We start from the raw sequence: 20,725 nt of genomic DNA, 5'->3' as shown, positions 1-20,725 counted from the left end.
GTGAACAGACTGCATGAGACCAGATGGAACCAAAGTGTGAAACGTAAATGACGAATTTCGGCTTGGCGAACTTTTTTGGAAGAAAAGAAAAAAACTGCCACGTGCAGTTCATTGGCAAAGATGTATGTACGTATGTTGAACTTATATTCTTGGTTCTTTCGGTAAAGTCACGTAGAAGAGAAATAAAATAATATAAAACAATAAAAATCCTCACGACGTTTCGACTGCAACACAAGCAATCGTCATCAGGTGTGAAATCCGCAGCAAGAAAATTTGAACTTCTTTCGCGCCATACGTAGACACTCGTGCTAACCGGAGTTGCGGGGGGGGGGGGGGAAGGACGACGAACTAAACACGAAGAGTAGTACCAGATTTAAAAGTGCACAGCTCCAAGTTGTCGGGAGACCGTCACGCCTTCAACATACCGGGGTACGGCACGGACAGCCAGGTGAACATCTGCCGCCTGTAGGGAACCTTGTCGAACTCGCTGCACTGCAGCTGGCGGAAGGAGGTGCCGTTGAGGGGGCAGGCCTCGGTGTTGCACACGCGGTACCTGCGCCAGTCGCCCGTGCAGTATTCTCCTCCGAACCGCGGGCTGCGTGGCACACGGCACCCACACGTCGCATTCACGACCCCCCCGCCACTGACATTATTTACTTTTTTTTTATCACGGTTGCTGAGCACAGGCCCAAAGAATCAAAATTGCCTGTTGTCAGCAACAAGCAGCCAGAAGGAGAAAATTACCCCCGTGACGCATTGACAAAGTTTCATGCCTGAATTTAGCTGGTCTATTTCGGTCGCCCGTGGCATTTCATGTATTCATCAATTTCATGGAAGTAATTAATTTCAAAAATCACTACACCGTGTTTATCCACATTCTGACAGTAAATAGCATCGTGTGTTTTTTTTTGTCCAAAGGCACAATTCTGTAACTGAGAGACAAACGGCAGCAGGCTTCAGTGAAAATTACGCCAACATTGACCATCAGTGTGGCCCCTTCAATTGATACAAATGCAGCAATGTGGTAACGCAATCGGGACAAAAACTAAAATCAACAAACGAAATCGGCTCCATTGGTGAGGGAATAAGGAGCGTTCGGAGTCAACAATCAGCGAGGCACCCAACAAACCTCGCAGTGTGTGGCATGCACTCACTCTGTCGCCTTGCTTCGCGACATCACTGTGGTGATAATTGTTTTTTTACCCTTCTATCTGGAAACAAAACTGACACCTTTTTTACAAGGAGTCATGTTTGCATAGACCACAATACCTGCAGTCATAATGCAAACAAAAAACATAACTCTGTATGCACTGTCCTTGAAGTTGATTGGTCCACACCCGAGACAGCTTTCCTTAGAGCCTAGTCTCACATGGGTTGGACCAGATGATGCCAAAAGGCGCCAGATAGAAGGGTAAAAAACCAATTATCATATTTTTTTACTGGCACATGAGGTTCCAATGGTGTAAATCTCTGTGGTGGTCACTGACTGCCGCCGGAAGCTGATGGAATCGGAGGAGTTGGGGGAGGTGGGTGGGTGGACGGGGGGGATGTGAGGGGGGGGTGAGGAGCAAATCTCACGTGGGGTTGTTGCAATGCCGCTCCATGCTCTGGGCGCCCGCGCCGCACGTTCGCGAGCACACTGACCAGGAGCTCCAGGGACCCCACGCGCCGCGCACGTGGATGGGCCACGTCCCCGCCGCCACGCACTCTCCTCCCACGCACCACTGGCATCGCACAAAGGCAAATATCCCCCCCGTATCATGTATCACGTTTGACACTGTTGGGGGCAAGTGCTGGTAGCGTGTAGCAACTATTAAGGCTGGCACCGGCACGCGAGGGGGCGGGTATCCAGCGCCACGCCGGGCTGGCTTTGACTCCCCAATGATGTTTACTAACCGCACCAGGTACTCATTTTAAGTCTGAGTCGACCTAAGGGAGGCCCAGAACCGGTTTAGATATTTGTCACCGATGCTGGCTGTGAGCGGGAATAGAACTCGGATAACCGGGTTTGTAGCGCAGTTCACTAACCACTACACCACCGCTCCCCACAAGCACACATGCACACACACACATGGACCAACACACCCACGCAACCACACACATATGGATGTACATTGGGAGTTGGAGTGGTGGTGAGAGTGGAAAGACATAAACTGTTCTGTAATATCTCATTGGCTTATAACACTGTATATTAACGGGCGTTGATTCAGGAACAACTGAGTGTTTTGGTTGGGAAGTGAGTTTTTAATTGAATGTTTCCATGTAAATAATATTGCTTAAAAAAAATGGATGAGCCCTGCGAATAATCTAGCGGAAATGTTCGCGTGAAAGGTTGCACCACGAACACGAGATGCACGCAGGCGGATTATGCTAAATAGATATCTACCGATTCTTTTTTTCCTGACAAATGTATAATGTAAGTAACTTTACGATATGATTGCTTTTGCACTATGCGCATCAATTAAATTGGAGGAACAATTGCTGAAATTCTAGCTTACTACAGTGTACGATTTTCAGTTAGGAGGCAGCAATGATAAAGTAACCTAGGGATCCGTGCTCCCCTAAGAATAGCAATCCTCCCTTCCCATTCAGAGACAGCTTCTCCTTGTGGCAGAAGAGGCCCTAAAATACGAATTACAGAGGTCATCGTGACTAATGTCATGCATGCCACCGTGCCTTGCGATCACTTCCTTCCCTCTGTCAAAACAATTTGACAGAAGCAGCAATTACACGGCCGACACCAACTTGACCTCCAAAGTCCGCTATTTTGAGTCTCGTCCTACTCACGCGGCGTTACACTGAGGGTGTGAATACAAATGCCCCTGCATATTATGAAGTGTTGATCTTACTGCCCTATTGTTCAGCCTCAGGTTGTGCTTTTGCACTGCTGCCCCTTGTCAATCCACTGCTTGATGAAGGCCTCCCCACTGAATGTCGATCATAACTATTTATTTTAAGCCATTTTTTATTTCACCACGTCAGGCCCACTGAGCTATATCACTCTTTTTCAGAAGTGACCTGGCCACAAATAAAAGCTCAATGATGTGGCTTATCATCTGGAAATTTATAGCAGCCAAATTCTCTCCACATTTAGAAACACGTGTTTCTTAATGTGGAGGGAAAAACCAGACCCGGATAAAAATCCACACGACCACGGGGATAACATGGAAACCCCAAATTTACAACAGGCGTCAGGGTCGGGATCGAGCCCACAACCTCCTGTATACCAAGTGAGGTAGTTAACATCTCACCACCGTGGCGCCCTATGGGGCTTGTTTGACCGTACTTCACCTTGCCAGTCAGTATGCGTTGGTGAATGTGTTGGCCTGGGACCAGTTCAGGTTTCCCTCGCCACCGATGTTGACTGTGGCTGGGAATCGAACTCGGACTGTGCCGCACAGCCTTTGGCGGCGCCGGTCATGTGATTATGGGGACCCGCGGCGTGCATCTCTGGGTGCCGTGCAGGGCAGCCTGCGGCCTAGCGGCTGGCACACCTTGTTGTCGCTGCACCACGTGCCGTCCACCGGGGCGTCGTACTTGGAGTAGCACGCGGTTCCCACTTCGCACCACAGCGCACGGCAGACATCCTGTCGGCGGGGGCAGGGGGAAGAGAGGGAGAGGGAGGAGATGGCGTGGGGAAAAAAAACCCAAAGGGGTGTGTGGAAGGCTCTGGAGAGGTGAACTGGAAAAGGGAAAAGCAAACAACAACGAAACTTTGGAGGCTGGGAAAATAAAATAAATGGGAAACCAAAGAGCAATTACAGCCACAAGCGTTCATTTATGGTTCGTTTGCAAAAGCTTGTTAGTGCAAATGGCAACAATTCAGGATCTCTGCGTGAATATATAGGGCCATATAAATTTGGGCCATATAAATTTGGGACAAAGCCCCCGAAGCTCTTGTGATTGAGTGTAAACAACAGTCACATACCCATCAACCACACACTGCCCTAGGTGGGCTTTCACACAGAGATATAATGCTCAGCAATCCTATATCGCTGTAGCACACGTGAGATAAAAGGGCCATTTCTCATTGTCACATTGATAGGGGAATAAGAAGAGACCAGCTCAGTCACACAGTCCATTCATGCCATCAAACCCGGTTATTGGATTATTATCTCCTAACGCCTTGCAGCCAAAAAATAGTGATCTCATTGGTCAAGGATATAAAATAATGAGCCTACGAGTAAGCCTGGTGGGTTGATTAGAAAATGATTCGAGTTCAAGAACAATAAATTAAATTTCACATATTACAATGAAAGGAAGGACTTAATCTCACAAATCGTCTTAAATATTTATTATGCACACTGCGTGTGAAAATCAGACGTTTAAATGTCAGCACTTTCGGATATGTCAGCTTTGGCAGCGTGCTGGTGACACATGTCAGGAATTGGAAATACAGCTGAGAAAACAGCAAGGGCCATATAGGGGGTAGGACACTCTGACAACTACCCAGAGCACAAGTCAGTGGAGGGGCTACGCCAAAAGTGTATTGGCATGAGAACATTTGTTTTTATAGTGCAGTGTGAGAACCACTGTGCCACTGCTATTTGGTAGATTATATTAATAGCGTAGGGCAATCACCCTTTCAAAGGGTGCTCTTTCTCAATCTAGGGCACCAGTTGCATTAACACCAGGCCAGAGAGTAAGAAGCATTAAGAGGGTTACATGTTATTTGAAAACGGTCACAAGGTGGGAGGTCAAAGGTTAGGAAGACGTGAGGTGTAAACATAAGTGTTCTGGAGGTTAAGTTGGCACTACTCTGGAATTCATTTCAGATAGGTCCGTCCGGATCTTCTTACGAGGAAGATATTTCCATACCTTGCACACCACGTCCGATATCCCTCTCCACTAGTGGCTCTGGCTACGAATCATATGCTTACTGCAGTCGGCACCTCAAATCAGCGCGGTTGGCTATGTACGGTGCAAAAGAAGTTCAACACACATACATAATGGCCGTCTGGAATGCTCTTCCTTCCTATATTAGGACGCCACTGGAGATAAGCACTTTTAAGTCTAGATTGAAAACTCTTTTCTTAACAACTGTGTTTAGTTTGTTGTCCTTCCTCCCCGCACCTCCGATTAGCGCAGTTGGCTACATACAGTGCGAAATAAATTCAACGTAAATACATGTTCTAGATTTGAAGCTTTCGTGACTGCAAGGATTCATACTCTTATTTCTTTCGGTAAAGTCACGTAGGTAAAAAATGAAATTAAAATTAATAAAAAATAAAATAATAAAATCACGACGTTTCGGAGGCAACACAAGTCTCCGTCATCAGGTGGGACCGTCACAGCAAGATTTGCTGCATCAAGTATTTCCATACGTCGTGATTTGTGATGCAGCAAATCTGGCTGTGACGGTCCCACCTGATGACGGAGACTTGTGTTGCCTCCGAAACGTCGTGATTTTATTATTTTATTTTTATTAATTTTAATTTCATTTTTTACCTACGTGACTTTACCGAAAGAACTAAGAGTATACATACATGTATACATAGAAGAAACCCTAGAAATATTAGGTAACAAATGTAAGCTCTGGCTGGCGCGGCGTTGCGGCGCGACGCCAGAGCGGGAGGCGCCCCGCCGATTAGCGAGGCGCTGCGCCGGAAACTCACCCCCATCCTGGGGCAGTGGGCCGAGGTGGTGCCGTACTGCAGGCGGCACTGGTGGCTGGCATCGTAGAGCACTCCGGGTGGCACCATGGGCATCCCCGTGGGGACGAAGTGGTGGCTCTGCCAGTCGTTCAGGCAGTTGCCCCATCCCCGGCTGGTGTCAGACAGAGGCGTGAAACAGCGAGAGATTTGATGTGTGTGGTGCACTAAGCACTGACTGTTGTGCATCTACATTTGCACCAATCCACTGCTGGTCGAGGGCTTCCCCATCACCGTACTTTACCACGCTGGTCAATGCAGGATGGTTAATGCGGGGAGCATTTATGTCGGAACATAGTCCAGAACAACAATTAATTTTGCTGATCTGCCTTTCTGCTACCCACCACGTAGACTCGCAGCCCTATGGGAACCTGTTGTGTGCATGATGAATGGCCATTGTCCAATGCGTCACCGAAACATATATTTTTTATTTTAAGGTGGTAAGGTGTTGTTGGCGGCGAGTGTATCGTTTGTTAATTGCGCTCGTGCACCACTGTCAGCAGCATCGCGGAATCAACTGTTTTTGTAGATGATGGTCACCACATGCCAAACGCTATCCAGGCTCAACCCTGGTGGTCTTCCAAGATCTGACAAGAATCGGGCGGATTCTGGGTGATGTGGTCAAAGGCAGTTCACGCTATATTATGCTTTACACTCGCTGTGGCGGTTTGGCATTCGCCCGATAAGCAGATGTGAGGGCGTTGACGGGTTAATTAGGCCCCAGAGCAATACTCTGCTAATGTATCAATGCTAATATTAGCACTAATGTGCTTTTATAATGGTCATTATTTTGGGACCGGGGAGACAGAGAGGGGAAATGAAGTGAAGTCCTTCGGGATGCTGCATAACATTTCCGTGCCACCTGTTTATTCTCCGAGCATGTCGGCCCTGTCAGTATCTACAAACACAGCACCGGTGGATTGGGTTTACTTGGAACGATTCAAGTCGGTTTATTTTTGTCCAAGGACAATTACCTTCGAGGCATAACAGCCAGCTGTCTAAATTGCCGTTGCAGCGTTGTCTATTGTCATCGGTGTTGCACGTGGCCTTCAAAATCGGCCAAAGCTGCTTCACACAACCTGTACCTCTTTTTATTTCACTGGAAATGACTGTTCACGTTCACGAAATTGTGTCTCCTTTGAAGTTTGATGCGGCGGGTCGTACGCGAGACGTTATGGCATCTGTTTTAAATGAAAAGATGAAAACCGTACCCCCCCCCTCCCCGTTTCAGGTTTAATAAACTGCTAGATTTCACTGCTCAGACCGTACGAACTTACAGTAAATGCTTTGTCTTCAAAATGTATAGTTCACTGATGATCCAGCACGCACATTGATTCACTCTGGTCAATTTCTCAGCAGTGGTCAGTCACATCCTTCTGACTCTTTTATCGCTACTACCACGGTTACCGTTTCTGTGAACTTTCCGCATTTCCAATGCCAATGTTGGGATCTCGGTCTACCAGACACTCACTGTTTAATCTCACCCACACAGTGTTCAACCACCCCACTGCAGGTCGCACCACTTCTCTTTCTGCTTCTTTCTGCGCGCCGCTCGACTCTCCGTGCTTCCATCCCATCGTCTCTTTCCCCGAATTCTTAGCACCTCGCTCAATTCATGAATGGTATTAACTTATTATCGATTGCAACTTCCACGACGCCATTTGTTGCCGTTTTCTCGTTATTTTTCGGCCTTTGGGCTTGCGCTCAGCAACCTGCGATTGACACGGTTGGCTACGTACGGTGCGAAAGAAGTCCAACAGACATACATAAATACATATATATACACACCCAGATCTCTCTTGGAAAAGAGAAGTGACATCTCAACGGCCCGGCGACCGAGGATTAAAACCCTTCGAATGATCGGAGCAGACAGAAAGTGGGCCCTGCGTGTGGCATGGGGGAGGAGGATGGGCTCTCACTCGAGGAAGCGCGTGATGTACTGCCGGCTGCAGCTCGACCAGCCCAGGGAGGCCGAGTCGTAGACGATATGCGGCGCCATGACGAGCGGGTGGCCCAGGGCCCCGGGCTCGCAATCGTTGCCCTGCCCGTCGTGGCGCATGCCCAGGCTGCACGCCGACACGACCGAGGTGGCGAGTCACCCACAACGAATATTAGCACTGGCAGCAGAATCGGAGCTGCAACGACCGCCGGACACGGTGCCGGTGCCGCTGCCGCCACCTGCGATTGCAACCGCCAGCAAGTGTCACCGAGACCGGAATCAGCACCGACCGCTACTGGCAGAATCGGTATGGCATCAAACACGGCCTCCGGCATCAAAGTTGTCACGACCGCCGCCAGAATCTGTGATATCAGCATCATCATCATCACAATCACCACCAACACCAAAAAAATCACTTAAACTACCACCACCACTACAACTTCCACAACTATAACCACCATCAGCAGCAGTCACCACCACTATAACCACCACCACCACCAGAGTTACTCGCATCACCAACAACACTAACACCAGCATCAGTGAGTGGTGGATGATGTTGGGTGATGTATGTTGTTGAGCTTCAAATGTATGTATGTTGACCTTCTTTCATGCCGTACATAGCCAACCGTGCTAATCGGGGGTACTGGGGACGGGGGACAACAAACTAAACACAAAAAAGCAGTTATAAAAAAATTAGTTTTCAATCTAACATATCTGTTGGAGGAACACAACTGTAAACAAACCAGAGTATGTATACTTGGCGCAGTTCCTTAAGGCAACGTAAGAATACAAATGATGATATACAGAGGACAGGAGGAGGTTGGAGTGTTTTTGGAAAACCAAAGTAAAGACGATGAGTGGCGGGTGGTGAGCGGAGGACGGAGGGCGGTAGGTTGAGCCCGGTAAGCGTATGCGGTGGTGCAAGATCGAGGCGCGGTGGAACCGTGTGGGTGATCGCGGCGTTTCTCACTTGTGCCCCAACTCGTGTGCCACCGTGTAGACGAGGGGCAGGCCCATGTCCTGGTTCACGTTGCAGCTGCGCTGCGGGACGCACATCCCCGAGAGGTGCGACAGACCCAGGGTCCCGCACGGTTCACCTCGTCCCGCGCACAGCTCCCTCCTTGGGGCGAAAGATCGGCACCGCATGTCACCATCGTTATTATCGTCGTCGTCATCATCATCATAATCATAGTTGTTCTTAGCATCATCATCGTCGTCGTCATCATCATCATCACTGTCATAATCCTCTTTGTCATCATCGGCGGCATCATTGTATTAACATCAGCATCAGAGAGCAGCCTTTTATTGTTTGCATCATCATCATCGTAAGTGTCATGATCATCAGCATAATGATCACAGTCATCATTGAATCATCATCATCATCATCAATCAGACACATCATTATCATCGTTGCATCATAATATTTCTCATCATAATTTTCATCAGCGTGATTATCACTGACATCTTCATAATTATTATGAACATTATCATAACTGTTAGCACTGTCATCATCAGTGTCATCATCGTGATACAATAACTATCTGTTCAAAACTCTGACAGCTAGCTGTGTACAACCACGAGTCAAAGTATGACCCAGAAAGATGATGGCAAGGACCTAATTATGAGTCACTAACATAATCCTGCACTGTGGATATACCTTTACATGCCCTGAATAGTGTTCGCTGCACGCCTGTCAACTCAGAAAGTGTAAATCTCAGAACTAGAATAATTAAAATCAAGACAGCAGTTTGTGACTGGACCAAGACACATCAAATGGCTACACTTCAGAATCCAGGTTAATCACCGATGGCTGAAAACCAGATTCATATCCACGATTTTACTGATCTTGGCTCACTTCTTTGAGATGATATACAAAATGATAGCTTCCAGAGCTACCCGTGCACCACCATTGTCATCTTTGAAATGGTATTATTATGCATTTTACAGCATTTTTCGTGTATTTGCTTTGAAGTGCTTTACATGCTGCAGGGAAACCTACTTCAAAGAAAAATAGGTTCGTCTTCTAATCTACCATTATGCATCTTCTTGGTTCTTTCGGTAAAATCACGTAGAAGGGAAGTAATAAAATAACAAAATAAAACATAATAAAATAATTATCACGACGTTTCGGCCACAACGCAAGCAGCCATCCTCAGGACGGCTGCTCCCTTCTACGTGACTTTACCGAAAGAACCAAGAAGATGAATCCCTGCAGTCACGAAAGCTTTAAATCAAAATTCTACCATTATGCGTTGTTTCTTTTTCCTTTCATATAAACAATTGTCCTCATTTCAAATATGGCAGTGACTGTGGTGGGCCGGGGAACGGAACTGTGCACCCAACAATGTGAGTTCAATTCCCAGCCACGGCTAACATTCGTAGCGAGTGATATTCGAATTGCCCCTGAACCTCCTTGGTGTGGCATCGTAAACATTCGCACTGGGGAGGCAAAGGCCGGCCAGGCGTGGTACTTGCTAGGGCTGAATGATTAATCGATTTCAAATCGAAATCACAATTTGAAACAATGCGATTAGCAAATCTCGAAGGCTGCGATTTTTTGCGATTTGAAAAGTCCTATTACTTTCTTATTGGAATTGTATTTTTTTTGTTATTAATAACTTTATTTATTTAACTTAACAATCGTTCTATCTTTGATTGTTTTATCATAATAAATATGCTTACTACATGTTGGAAGTAATTCATACCGTTTAAGTTCTCATCCTTGCATTAGCATATATAGAGCAGTTCATATTTTGATGGTATCACGTGGTAATGCTCCATCACATGTTTTTAAATCTATTACACAGTGAATATTGAACTGAAGCTTGACTTAAAAAAATGTAATCGCAAATCGCAATCGCAATATCTGTCAGAAAATCAGCTTCCCAGCCCCGCTTGCTTCCCCGCCCCCACCTCCGCTCCTGCAGTTGCCGTTCTCCCTCCCGTCCCCCTTTGTTATCCTTTCCCCCGTACGCGAGCAGCCTCACCATCCCCCCCCACCTCTGCCTCCCCTCCCTGCCTCCCACCCCCCCGCTCATATATAACCTCTAGTTTTGCAGCAGCTCTCTTGACCATTTCAGCAATTGTTTCTTGCTGTGGTTGTCCCACCTGATGACGGGCGCTTGTGTTGCGCCCGAAACGTCGTGATTTTTATTTTTTATTTTATTTTTTTATCACCTACGTGACTTTACCAAAAGAACCAAAGAGTATAGATATTTTCCCCAAAACGTTCAGGCCTAGTACTTGCCACACTCCATCCTCGAGCGCCATGCCGGCCTTGCAAAGGAACACTTGCGCCAACACTCAACGTAGGCTATGAGAGGATTCTTTGCCGCCTTTGTACTCGTGTGCATCTCTGTGTAAAAGCTATCGCATACGCATCTCTGGTGTGGTAGTGAGAAGATCCACACAATGATCCTGTGGGGTTGAGTTCAGTTTTCTGAGCATGCAAACATCTCGACCGCGCTCAAATTATTGTTGGATGAAGACCTCGCCAATGGTCACTATCTCTCATGGTACTGCCACGTAACAGGTGGATACGAAACCTGCTTGGGCCTCTCAGGAGTTCACCCAGCCAAAAATGCGTACCTTGTCCAGTGGCGTGCGCGATTATGAGCACTGGGTGACAGAGGAAAGCAATGTTCAGTGAGGTTGTTTTTTTGTGCCATGTCGCTCTGCACAACAGGCATTGCTCAGCCTCCGCTACGCAATATGTGCTGCACTAAAGTACTGTAGCTCCAGTGAAGTATCTCGAGTCAAGCACCTCCAGCAAAAAGAAAATATCTTGATTTGCTTGCCGGGATATCAGTGCCCTTCACTGCAAATAATCCCATTGCCATGGGAGTGAGTGACTTGTACAAATAAATAGGTCTGCATGAAGGTGTCAGAGAACATACATTGCAACCCGTAATCTGATCCAGAACGGTCCTGACAACCCGTCCACATGTATATGTTGCATGAGGAAATTTGCCGCATATATTATAAGAAGAACATTTTTCAAAAAACACTTTTTGTTTTAAGGAGTACGTTTGCGGCGGTAATCTGGGCAAGAACACACTATTTGGATTGGGAATGAATCGTGAGGCGCCTCTTTGCACAGAGCTGAATGATGTAGTTTGGTCGTATCTATAACTTTGTTTTCAACGAGCACACTGCGTACAGATGTCTGAACATAACCATACACTTTCTGTCCTCTTCTCTTCAGGTTCTCGTTCATAACTGATCCTTGGGCTAGGCCACGCAAATGATCTGACCAAACCTGTGTCATTAGAAACCCTCCACCCGACACAGCCAAACAAATTCATTAGCACGTTGAACAAGCATTGAACGCGACAATTGTTATTGTTTCCGCTTAGTCGAAAAACAATCTTGACAACTGAATGCATCACTCAAATATAATGTGTGTATTTCATTTATCAAAATATGTATCAGTGGGTGAGAAGCGGTGGCATGGTGTGTAGAGCTGCAAGCTGTGAACCCAGCAACCTCAGTTCGATTACTCTTTGGTTCTTTCTGTAAAGTCACGTATAAAGATAAAATAATAAATTAAATACTAGCATATGACGTTTTGATTGCAACACAAGCAATCGTCATCAGGTATAAATGAAATAGAAACACAAATCTAGTATACTTAGAAATGGAATGTAATACAACAGAGAGTCGGATAACATAACAGTCAACACCCTACCTGGTTGTTTACGTTCTTCCTGAGAATGCTAAATTTGAGAGAGAGATAGAACACAGGACCAGAGACATATAGACAGACATATAAGTAGAGACAGATATCACAGAGATACATAGAGAGAGAGAGAACAAACATAGGCACAGAGAGAAAGCCACGCCTCTGTGTCGAGGCCTTGGCTAGCATCAGTGGTGAGGGATATCTGAATAGATCTATGGTCCCGCATTTTACCAACCCGTATTGACCAGCGTGGTCGGTACAGTTAAAGCAACTCCACTGGCTGATGTGGCATGGGGAGGCCTTCATCCTGCAGTGGATTTTCAAGGATTGTAACTTCGTGAAATCATAATCGTTAACAACCCTTGCACCTAACAACCTACGTCTTTGATGTTGGTGTACCTTGCTTTTATGTGCGCATATGTACGTCACACGCGCACACGCGCGGATTATAAAACACACTCCCACAACTTTTGCTTTAAAATACCGAGGGAGGTGGAGGGAAGCGTGTCGTATAATTCCGAGAACACGGAATACAATTCGTTTCATTGCTTACGTATTGCAATACTCTACACTTGAGCTCACACAATCATTTGTCCCATAGCCACTGCATAGTAAACTAACAACGACGGTCACATTGACCCACGCTGACCACATTTTTGGGGGTTTTTTGTTACGAGCCCCTCACGAGCGTGTGTTTGTGCGTGTGCAGTGATGGCCCGATGCTTTGTGCCACTGCGCTATGAACCCGGCAAACCGAGTACCAATTTCCCAGTGTCGGCTAACATCAGTGTTGAGGGATATCTAAACCAGTCGTGGGCCTCCCCTAGGTCCATTCAGCTTTAAATAAGTATCTGGCGCAGCAATTTGGCAACACAGGTCAGGCATGACGATGGTTACATGACTCCATCATGCAACGTGCAGCCCTTAATAGGTGCTCGCAAACAGTAATCATCTTCATCGATGCAATGTACCGGGGATATTGGGCTTGTGTGTGTATGTGAGTATACTGCCATTAACAAGTGGTCGCAAGCAGTGCTTGCTCCAACAGTGTGTTAAAGGCTACATGGGGAAATATTTGTCTTTGTACCTGGTGAGAAGAATGGCCACATCGTGATGGTTTGGGTGTGAATCATCTCCGACATTAATGTTTTTCTGCCACTTGCAAAAGCTGGCCAGAGTTTTCTCAGCATTCGTGACGATCTTCAGGTCTTGCTAATTGCACACAAACGAGAGGCATGGGAAATACAGGGGGATAAAAAAACACCAACCAGTAAAATACATATTTTTTTGTTCAACCGGTATTACCAAACTGCATGATAATAAATTAAAGAGTGGCCAATTAATTATTATTATTTTAATACAGAGCACGCGCCCACTTTCACGTCCGTTCAGATTTGCAAACGTGAAACAGGAAGGAATTAAATAAATAAAAGCATGTAATTGGGTGGTGGCGAGAGAGAGAGAAAAAAAGGGATGGGGGGGGTGGAATTTCCTCTGGGAAATCCGAGTGCCGTCGTCTTTGGTGCGAAGAGAAGAATATTTCCCCTCCTCTTGCCTCCACTGGTCACACTGCGTCCGGGCCTCACCTCCTCTTGCTCAAGAAGGATCACTCGCACCAGGACCACCTTGATGAGGTTCCCGATGCTCGGTTCACGAAACAATCCGGCGACCTGCGGGGGCAGCCCCAGCTCCGCTCAATCACCGGTCTCATTAAAACTCTCTCTCTCTCCTCCCGTGCCGTATGCCAGCCGTCACTATAGGCACGCCCGGCAGAAGACAAATGGCGAGAGAGCGGTTCTGCTACACGCTCTCAAGGAGTCACAATTTCTGAGGGCAGCTGAAATTTAAAGGCTTGACTTTGATTAAAATGATTTTTTACAATGACATGTTCCCTGGGATGGAGTCTCAGCTAAGGTGAGGTAGGGATTCCAACCGTGTCGTAAAATATGCGATTGAAACTGGCAGCAAAAGGCATCAGCTGGGGTGACGACAGATCATAACACTAAATATTATTTTTTTGGCATCCTCCAATATTTAAGTGAAATCCCTGCGTCTGTAATTTTTTGTAAGCATCGCTGATATAAAATACCGCTTCAGTGTCGTGCCTGAAAGGATTATTAAATCACTCCACCGCAGTTTAATACTATCGGTGGAAATAGCACTTGATGAAACATTCACTCACGTCGGTGTAATTGGGGGTGCGATTTAGATATGACATCTATGGATTTGCCCGGGCAATGACCCAAAAAGTTTCACGCAAACGGCGACCATGAACGCGTAATTAAAAGTGCCATATCAGGGCCAAAAAAGGCACGTAAAGCGGAATTTTAATTAAATCCATCTTATTCAGATTGCGGCGCACTGATGAAAATTGAAAATCCATCTCAGAATTCCGATCAGGGTTGCTCGCTTGCAGATTCACCGCCTTCATTCGAGCGGCTGCACTCCATCAATGGTGTTCGAGCTACCCCTCGATGGCACGCCCCCCCCCCCCCCGACTTAGACCCACGCCCGCATTTTAACCGCAAAACACCTTAAGGTCCTTACATACCTCAATTGATAGAATCGAATGGCAAGATAAGTTAATATCAGGTTATAAGAACAAGTAATAGTGTGCAGTTTATGGACTAAGCCAAAATTACTATTAGGGCTAGTGATATTAATTCTGCCATTGAGCCTACAAAGGGATCTTACCAGGCCTTTGACGGAATGTAATGGGTGGTTAATCTTGCCCCTCAAGCTGTACAACTGTTAGTCTGTAGAAACGTTGGCCAATTTAAACAACTCTGTCAGGATCCAAATCACTGCTCTGGCAGTTTCCATCAATCCGAGGCAATCTGTTGCTTTCTCTGTATGGTTGACAATAATCTGGGCACTTGACCATCAGGTGGCTCTATGTGATGTTTTTCTCTACGAGAAATACAACACATCAGAACTCTATATACCCATGAAGGTCATTGTTCAGTACGATTTGAGCAACTTTTAATGAAATTCATGGAATATGTTCTCGCGGTTTTCCCTCACAGGGTTGATCCGATTGTGAGCACTCCATGACCCCCGTAATCGTTCAAAGAATGTATATGAAAGAGTGGGAGGAAAAACAGCCTTTTAAACCTTTTTTTTTGCAACAAAGCACCGCCACGTGTGACCCATTGTATGTTTGCACAGGTGCAGCGTAAATGACGAGGCCTGTGGTGTTTCTTGTGTTGTTTTAAGTGCTTGTGAAATGAACCAAACCTTCGCTACGATACCACCCACGGAGCGAGCTATGGATCACTAAGATTCGATCAGTGGTCCAGCAGGGATTTAAAATAAATGCTTTCAAAATGCAGAGGCTTAATATTTAACGGTGATTGGTTTGAGTTATGCTGGGGGATGAGTGTATCAGTTTTTCTTGAGGTGAGGGTTAAGAACAGTGGTTCTCAACCTGTTTGGTCTGGCAATTCCCCAAAAAGGACCACTTACCTCCACACCTAAAAAAAACACAACTAAGGCTACTTTGTCCACAGTACAGCAAGATCCCTTGTGCACCCCTCCAGTCGGGGTGGTGTTAGCAAGGCAGGCAATTGTTTCAGTTGTGTATTAGTGTGGTTGTCGTCACAACGTGGTGTTGACGTTCGTGTTGACGTTCCCCACGAACATTGCAATGTTCTCTCGCACAGTATCAATGGCGCAGCCTGCAGGCGCCGTTTGCTTCTGTCGTAGAAAAATAGCACCAGCAGATAAGGGAAACCTTTCGTTACTTCCAAATTTGCCTTTGACCCCGACTCCTCGCGGGTGATTTTTTTAAACATGGTCTTGGCATTCGACCAAGGCTCCTGATTTTCAAGTTAAGTTTTCGTTGTTAGCGCCTTTGATTCACCAATGCACCTGCTCAGCTGACTGAGTGAATGCATTCCACGCCCATATGAAATTTTGTGTGACTTATGAGAAAACGTGGAGGAGCGATCAAAACATGTTGAGAGTTAGTTTATATTACGTATACTTTATCTATTTACAATGTAGCGAGCCCCAAATTCAATTCCCTTGTTCCATCGCATTCGTAAAAACAAAAATGTTAGGCTTTTATGTATGTCGGCGTTCATGTTTATTACTGTTTTTCTGTCTCTTAAATGTAAATTCCTCATTAAATTGGCAAAAATCCTTTGAAATCTTTCTCAAAGTCGAATTTGGCAGCGCATCATAACTTATGCACAACTGCAGAGCAGTGATTAAAAAAATATCTAAAAACAACAATGGAAATTCTTCTCAAGCAGGGAGTGAGGTGTGATGAAAGGCAGGGAAATATAAAACACTGATGCCCCATTTAGAGACGGAGAGGGGAAAGTGCTCTTATAAAGCACCTATTAAGGCAGTATGGCACACAAGGGAGTGGTGTATGAAACAAAAAGACAGAGATCCCTATAGACCTTAATAGACTCTTGGGGCAATTATCTGAGTAAGCATTTATTTAGGGCAAAATGGCAGCTGCCTCTAACTAGCCACTAGTGTCATTTATAAGCCTTCTCCACAGAGGCCTATCTTGACACCGCTGGTACCAATCATCAGCAAGTCCACCCAGCTCCACATCCTCCTGTACTACATCAGCCCATCTCGTTCCCTGCCCATGTCGTGCCTATTTAGCCCCCTCTATCCAGCCAGAAATTGCTCGGGCATGTGGAGATCGCACATGCGGTTCATATGACCCAGATAACGCAACCTCATCTGCCCGGATGTATCTCACACGCACATACACACAAGACACACTAACACGACCTCCACTTGCCAAACAAAAACAAAACACTCAGATCAGCACTGCCCTTGCTCCTGGCGCCGCACCATATTCATGACGGTGAAGACGTAGGCCTCGGTGCTGCCCTTACGGTGGTAGTCCACCATTTTGTCATCGGCGACGACGAGCGCCTCTACCCAGCGCTCGTGGCTGACCTCACGCGAGCGCCCAACGATCTTCCTCCCCGGCACCATCGCCCGCCTCCGCCGCTCCTCCCAGCGCTCGCGTTGCAGCTCCACCCGGCTCGCCTCCACTGGTGAGTCTGGCGGACGAGGACAACGTGGCGAGATGTTAACTCCCTCGCCTGGTATGCAGGAGCTCGTGGGTTCGATCCAGATCCATGACGCCTGCTGTATAATTGGAGTTTGCGTGTCTCTCTCTTCTCGTGGTCGTGTGGATTATTCTCCGGGTCCTCCACATTTAGAATCAACGTCTGTTTAAAGTAGGTGGCCACTCTAAATTACACGTGATAAGCCACTTTGTTGAGCTATCATTTTTGGCCATATCTCAGTAGGCATTACCTGGTAAAAAAAATGTTTAGTTGTAATAGTTTAGTTTTAATAGCTGCGCGCGAATCCTGAGTGTGGAAGATTGTGCTGAGATTTCTTATGTGTGCTTGTGTACCATTGCCAATGCAGTATCACAGTTGTTATGTTTTATGGATAGTGGACAACCATCCAAACAATAGCCAGGCTCAAACCTGCTTAGCTTCCAAGGTTTGATCAGATGATTTGGTCAAACACAGACATCTACATAAGCACAACATTTTGATGCATCCTAATCCGTCTCCGTTTACGTCTTTAGATATTTTGTTTAAAGCGACATTCATTCACTTTCACTAAAAATATATACATTTAAAGTGAAAGCCACGTTAAATTGCTTATTTCTATTATAAGTTATGTTAAAGTAACTATCATTCACTGTTGTTAAAGAGAATGCCATTTACTCTCATAGAAATCTTCTCAATTAAAAGCGAAAACCGTTCACTTCCATAGAGATGTATTTAAATGAAGTCTGTAGCTATCTACTCCGGTGACGTGACCTCCACAGCGTCGCATTGCATTGTGGTGTGGCCATGACACTACAGTAATCCCTCGACACTTCGCGGTTCAAGTTTCGCGGCCTCAGTGCATCGCGGATTTTTCGAACTGATTTAAAGGCCTCATTATACCTGTGCAGTAACACCACCATCATCATCATCATTCATCATCACATTCATCGAACTGCACAGGTCTGTCATCATCGTCATTGTCATCGTCATTGTCATCGTCATTACTGGAGTCAAGTCTCAAGATACTACTGTCATTGGTGAGTGTAGAACACCATAATACGTATCGTATGAGAGAGAGAGAGTGAATGTATAATATTAAGGTTTTAAAATTAAATAGATTTAAGTAAAATATATATATATAAAGTATAAATATACATATTTTAAACATTATGGTACCCACACACACATATACGGAAATTCCTAGGGGGCCAATCCTACTTCGCGGATTTTCACCTATCGCGACGGGGTTCCGGTCCCCATTAACCACGATAAACGAGGGATCACTGTAATCCAAAGGTGAAGATGGCTTCGGACTGCAAAATATAGACCGATATGGCAGCTGCTGTAATCAATCTGTATGAAAGCAGATAAGAGATCGGTAAAAAGCAACAGAAGTGTTGATTTTGCACATTTGTTTTGTCCCACGGTGTCATTACCAGACGGGGATTCCCAGCGGTGGTTCTTGTCTCGTGGGGAGATCTGATCCCCTCAGAAACTCACTCAACCTCTGGCTGTTTCCAATGTTCGGTCTTGACACCCCCTCCTTTTCCTCATCCCTCCCCCCTCCCCATACTTTTCCCCCTACAAAATGGTAAGTTGGTATCGCAGGTGATGATATGGGAGGAACCAAACTGAAAGCTCGATTTCCCGCCAACATGTATTTTTTTCTTCTTGGTTCTTTCGGTAAAGTCACGTAGAAGGGAAATAATAAAATAATAAAAATAAAACAGAATTATTTGATTGTTTTATTTTTTATTATTTTATTACATCCCTTCTACGTGACTTTACCGAAAGAACCAATAAGATGAATCCCTGCCGTCACGAAAGCTTTAAATCGAAATGTATTTTTTTACTGGTTCAGGTCTCTTGTTTTCTTGGGGGGCTCAGTCCACGTCGGCCATCTTATTGCCACCCCAGCGTGCCCACACACACTGAGAAGTGCTTCTTCCACTCTCGCTTGCGCAACTCTCCTTCATTTTGGTTGGAAATGTTGATGAATAACTCATATTTTCACGGAGCGCCAGCACTCATTTTCAGTGAGGCATAACCTAAAAGAGTGGGGTTATTTTTTTTGTCTTCTTGGCTCTTTCGGTAAAGTCACGTAAAAGGGAAATAATAAAATAATACAAATAAAACAATAAAATACAATTCTCACGACGTTTCGGCCACAACGCAAGCAGCCGTCCTCAGGTGAAGAACAGGTCTGTCGGAAAGACAGCGTCTGAATGAACACCACCAAGATTGGCAGCGTATAATATACGTATTGTATTTTATTATGTTTTATTTTTATTATTTTATTGTTTTCCTTCTACGTGACTTTACCGAAAGAACCAAGAAGATGAATCCCTGCAGTCACGAAAACTTTAAATCGAAAAATGTTTTTTTTGGTTGTTGCTGCTGCAAATATTAAACTTGTATAGCCCGCGTAGCTGTGTCTGCGCGGAATGGTGGCACAAGTGGAGTCACGAACCCGGTGACTTGCGTTAAATTTCAAGACATGGCTACTATCCAGTGGCCGACAACGAGTACTTGGAGCGGTGCATAGTACAGTATGTTAGCGTCAGCACTGGCTGGCCACATCACCGCCTCGTGCGAACGTGATGGCCTCAATATGTGTTCGCGAACAGCACTTGCCTCAACAGCGTATATGGGTAATGTGGGAGGACCTCTGTAATTGTGTTTATGTGCAGCACATTACCAATAAGGTGGGGGGGGGTGCCTTGCGTGCCACAAAATAAACACCGGACCTGAAGGAAACTGACAAAAGGAGGCTGGAAGTGGGGGGGGGTTCAACAGCTGACTTGATCAAATTCCACCTAAATTACCCCAATTACAGCCACCGGGTTTTATTTTTTAATTCCCCTGGGTAAAGTGGCCACTTTATTACACCCAACAAGCGAGTGGGAAATGACTTGATTGTTATTGAAGTCCACGCTAACATCTCCGGTGTTGTTTTGAGTGGCGCAGTTTTCATGGAAGTCGACCGGCGACACACGATGCCCGCAGATATGAACACCAACAGTGCGTGACGCTTCCAACACCGCTTGGCAGTTATGAAATCCGTGGCTAAACATGCAACGTTATTTTTGGTTTGTCCAGAAACTTCACCCCGATTGTGATATCGCCATTGCGTCATACGAGAAAGAACCCATTTGGCACTCTCGCAGGGCAGTTCATCTGTCTCACGTTAAGAGAACGCTCCACGGAAGCAGACATCAGAGAACTACTTCTAGATCTCATAAAGGTGGCCTTTCATCCAGACGAGGTTTGATTTTAAATGCTTGACAACAGAAAACAGCAGTGCAGGGCCTGTGCATGTACAATTGTATACTGTTCATAAGGTCTGTATGTATGTTGAACTTCTTTCACACTGTATGTAGCTAACCGTGCTAATCGGAGGTGCGGGGGGAAC

At 45.8% G+C, this 20,725-nt stretch overlaps 1 protein-coding gene across 1 annotated transcript in view; it reads right to left on the bottom strand.

Annotated features, from left to right (window-relative positions):
• The window catches only part of LOC144717142 (A disintegrin and metalloproteinase with thrombospondin motifs 7-like), a 94,462-nt gene that overhangs the window by 51,149 nt on the left and 22,588 nt on the right, over nt 1–20,725 (bottom strand). The window contains exons 4-12 of the mRNA XM_078592452.1: nt 17,090–17,304; nt 13,858–13,941; nt 13,359–13,483; nt 8,561–8,710; nt 7,571–7,717; nt 5,616–5,766; nt 3,495–3,587; nt 1,579–1,724; nt 426–595 (exon numbers count right to left, since the gene is read on the bottom strand). Of these exons, the coding sequence (XP_078448578.1) occupies nt 426–595; nt 1,579–1,724; nt 3,495–3,587; nt 5,616–5,766; nt 7,571–7,717; nt 8,561–8,710; nt 13,359–13,483; nt 13,858–13,941; nt 17,090–17,304 (1,281 nt within the window). The remainder of the gene's footprint in view (nt 1–425; nt 596–1,578; nt 1,725–3,494; nt 3,588–5,615; nt 5,767–7,570; nt 7,718–8,560; nt 8,711–13,358; nt 13,484–13,857; nt 13,942–17,089; nt 17,305–20,725) is intronic.

Source organism: Lampetra planeri, chromosome 3, assembly GCF_965212315.1.
Source record: "Lampetra planeri chromosome 3, kcLamPlan1.2.h2, whole genome shotgun sequence".
NCBI lineage: Eukaryota > Metazoa > Chordata > Hyperoartia > Petromyzontiformes > Petromyzontidae > Lampetra > Lampetra planeri.
The sequence above is the reverse complement of the archived record's forward strand: the minus strand, read 5'-3'. Positions and strand labels throughout refer to the sequence as shown.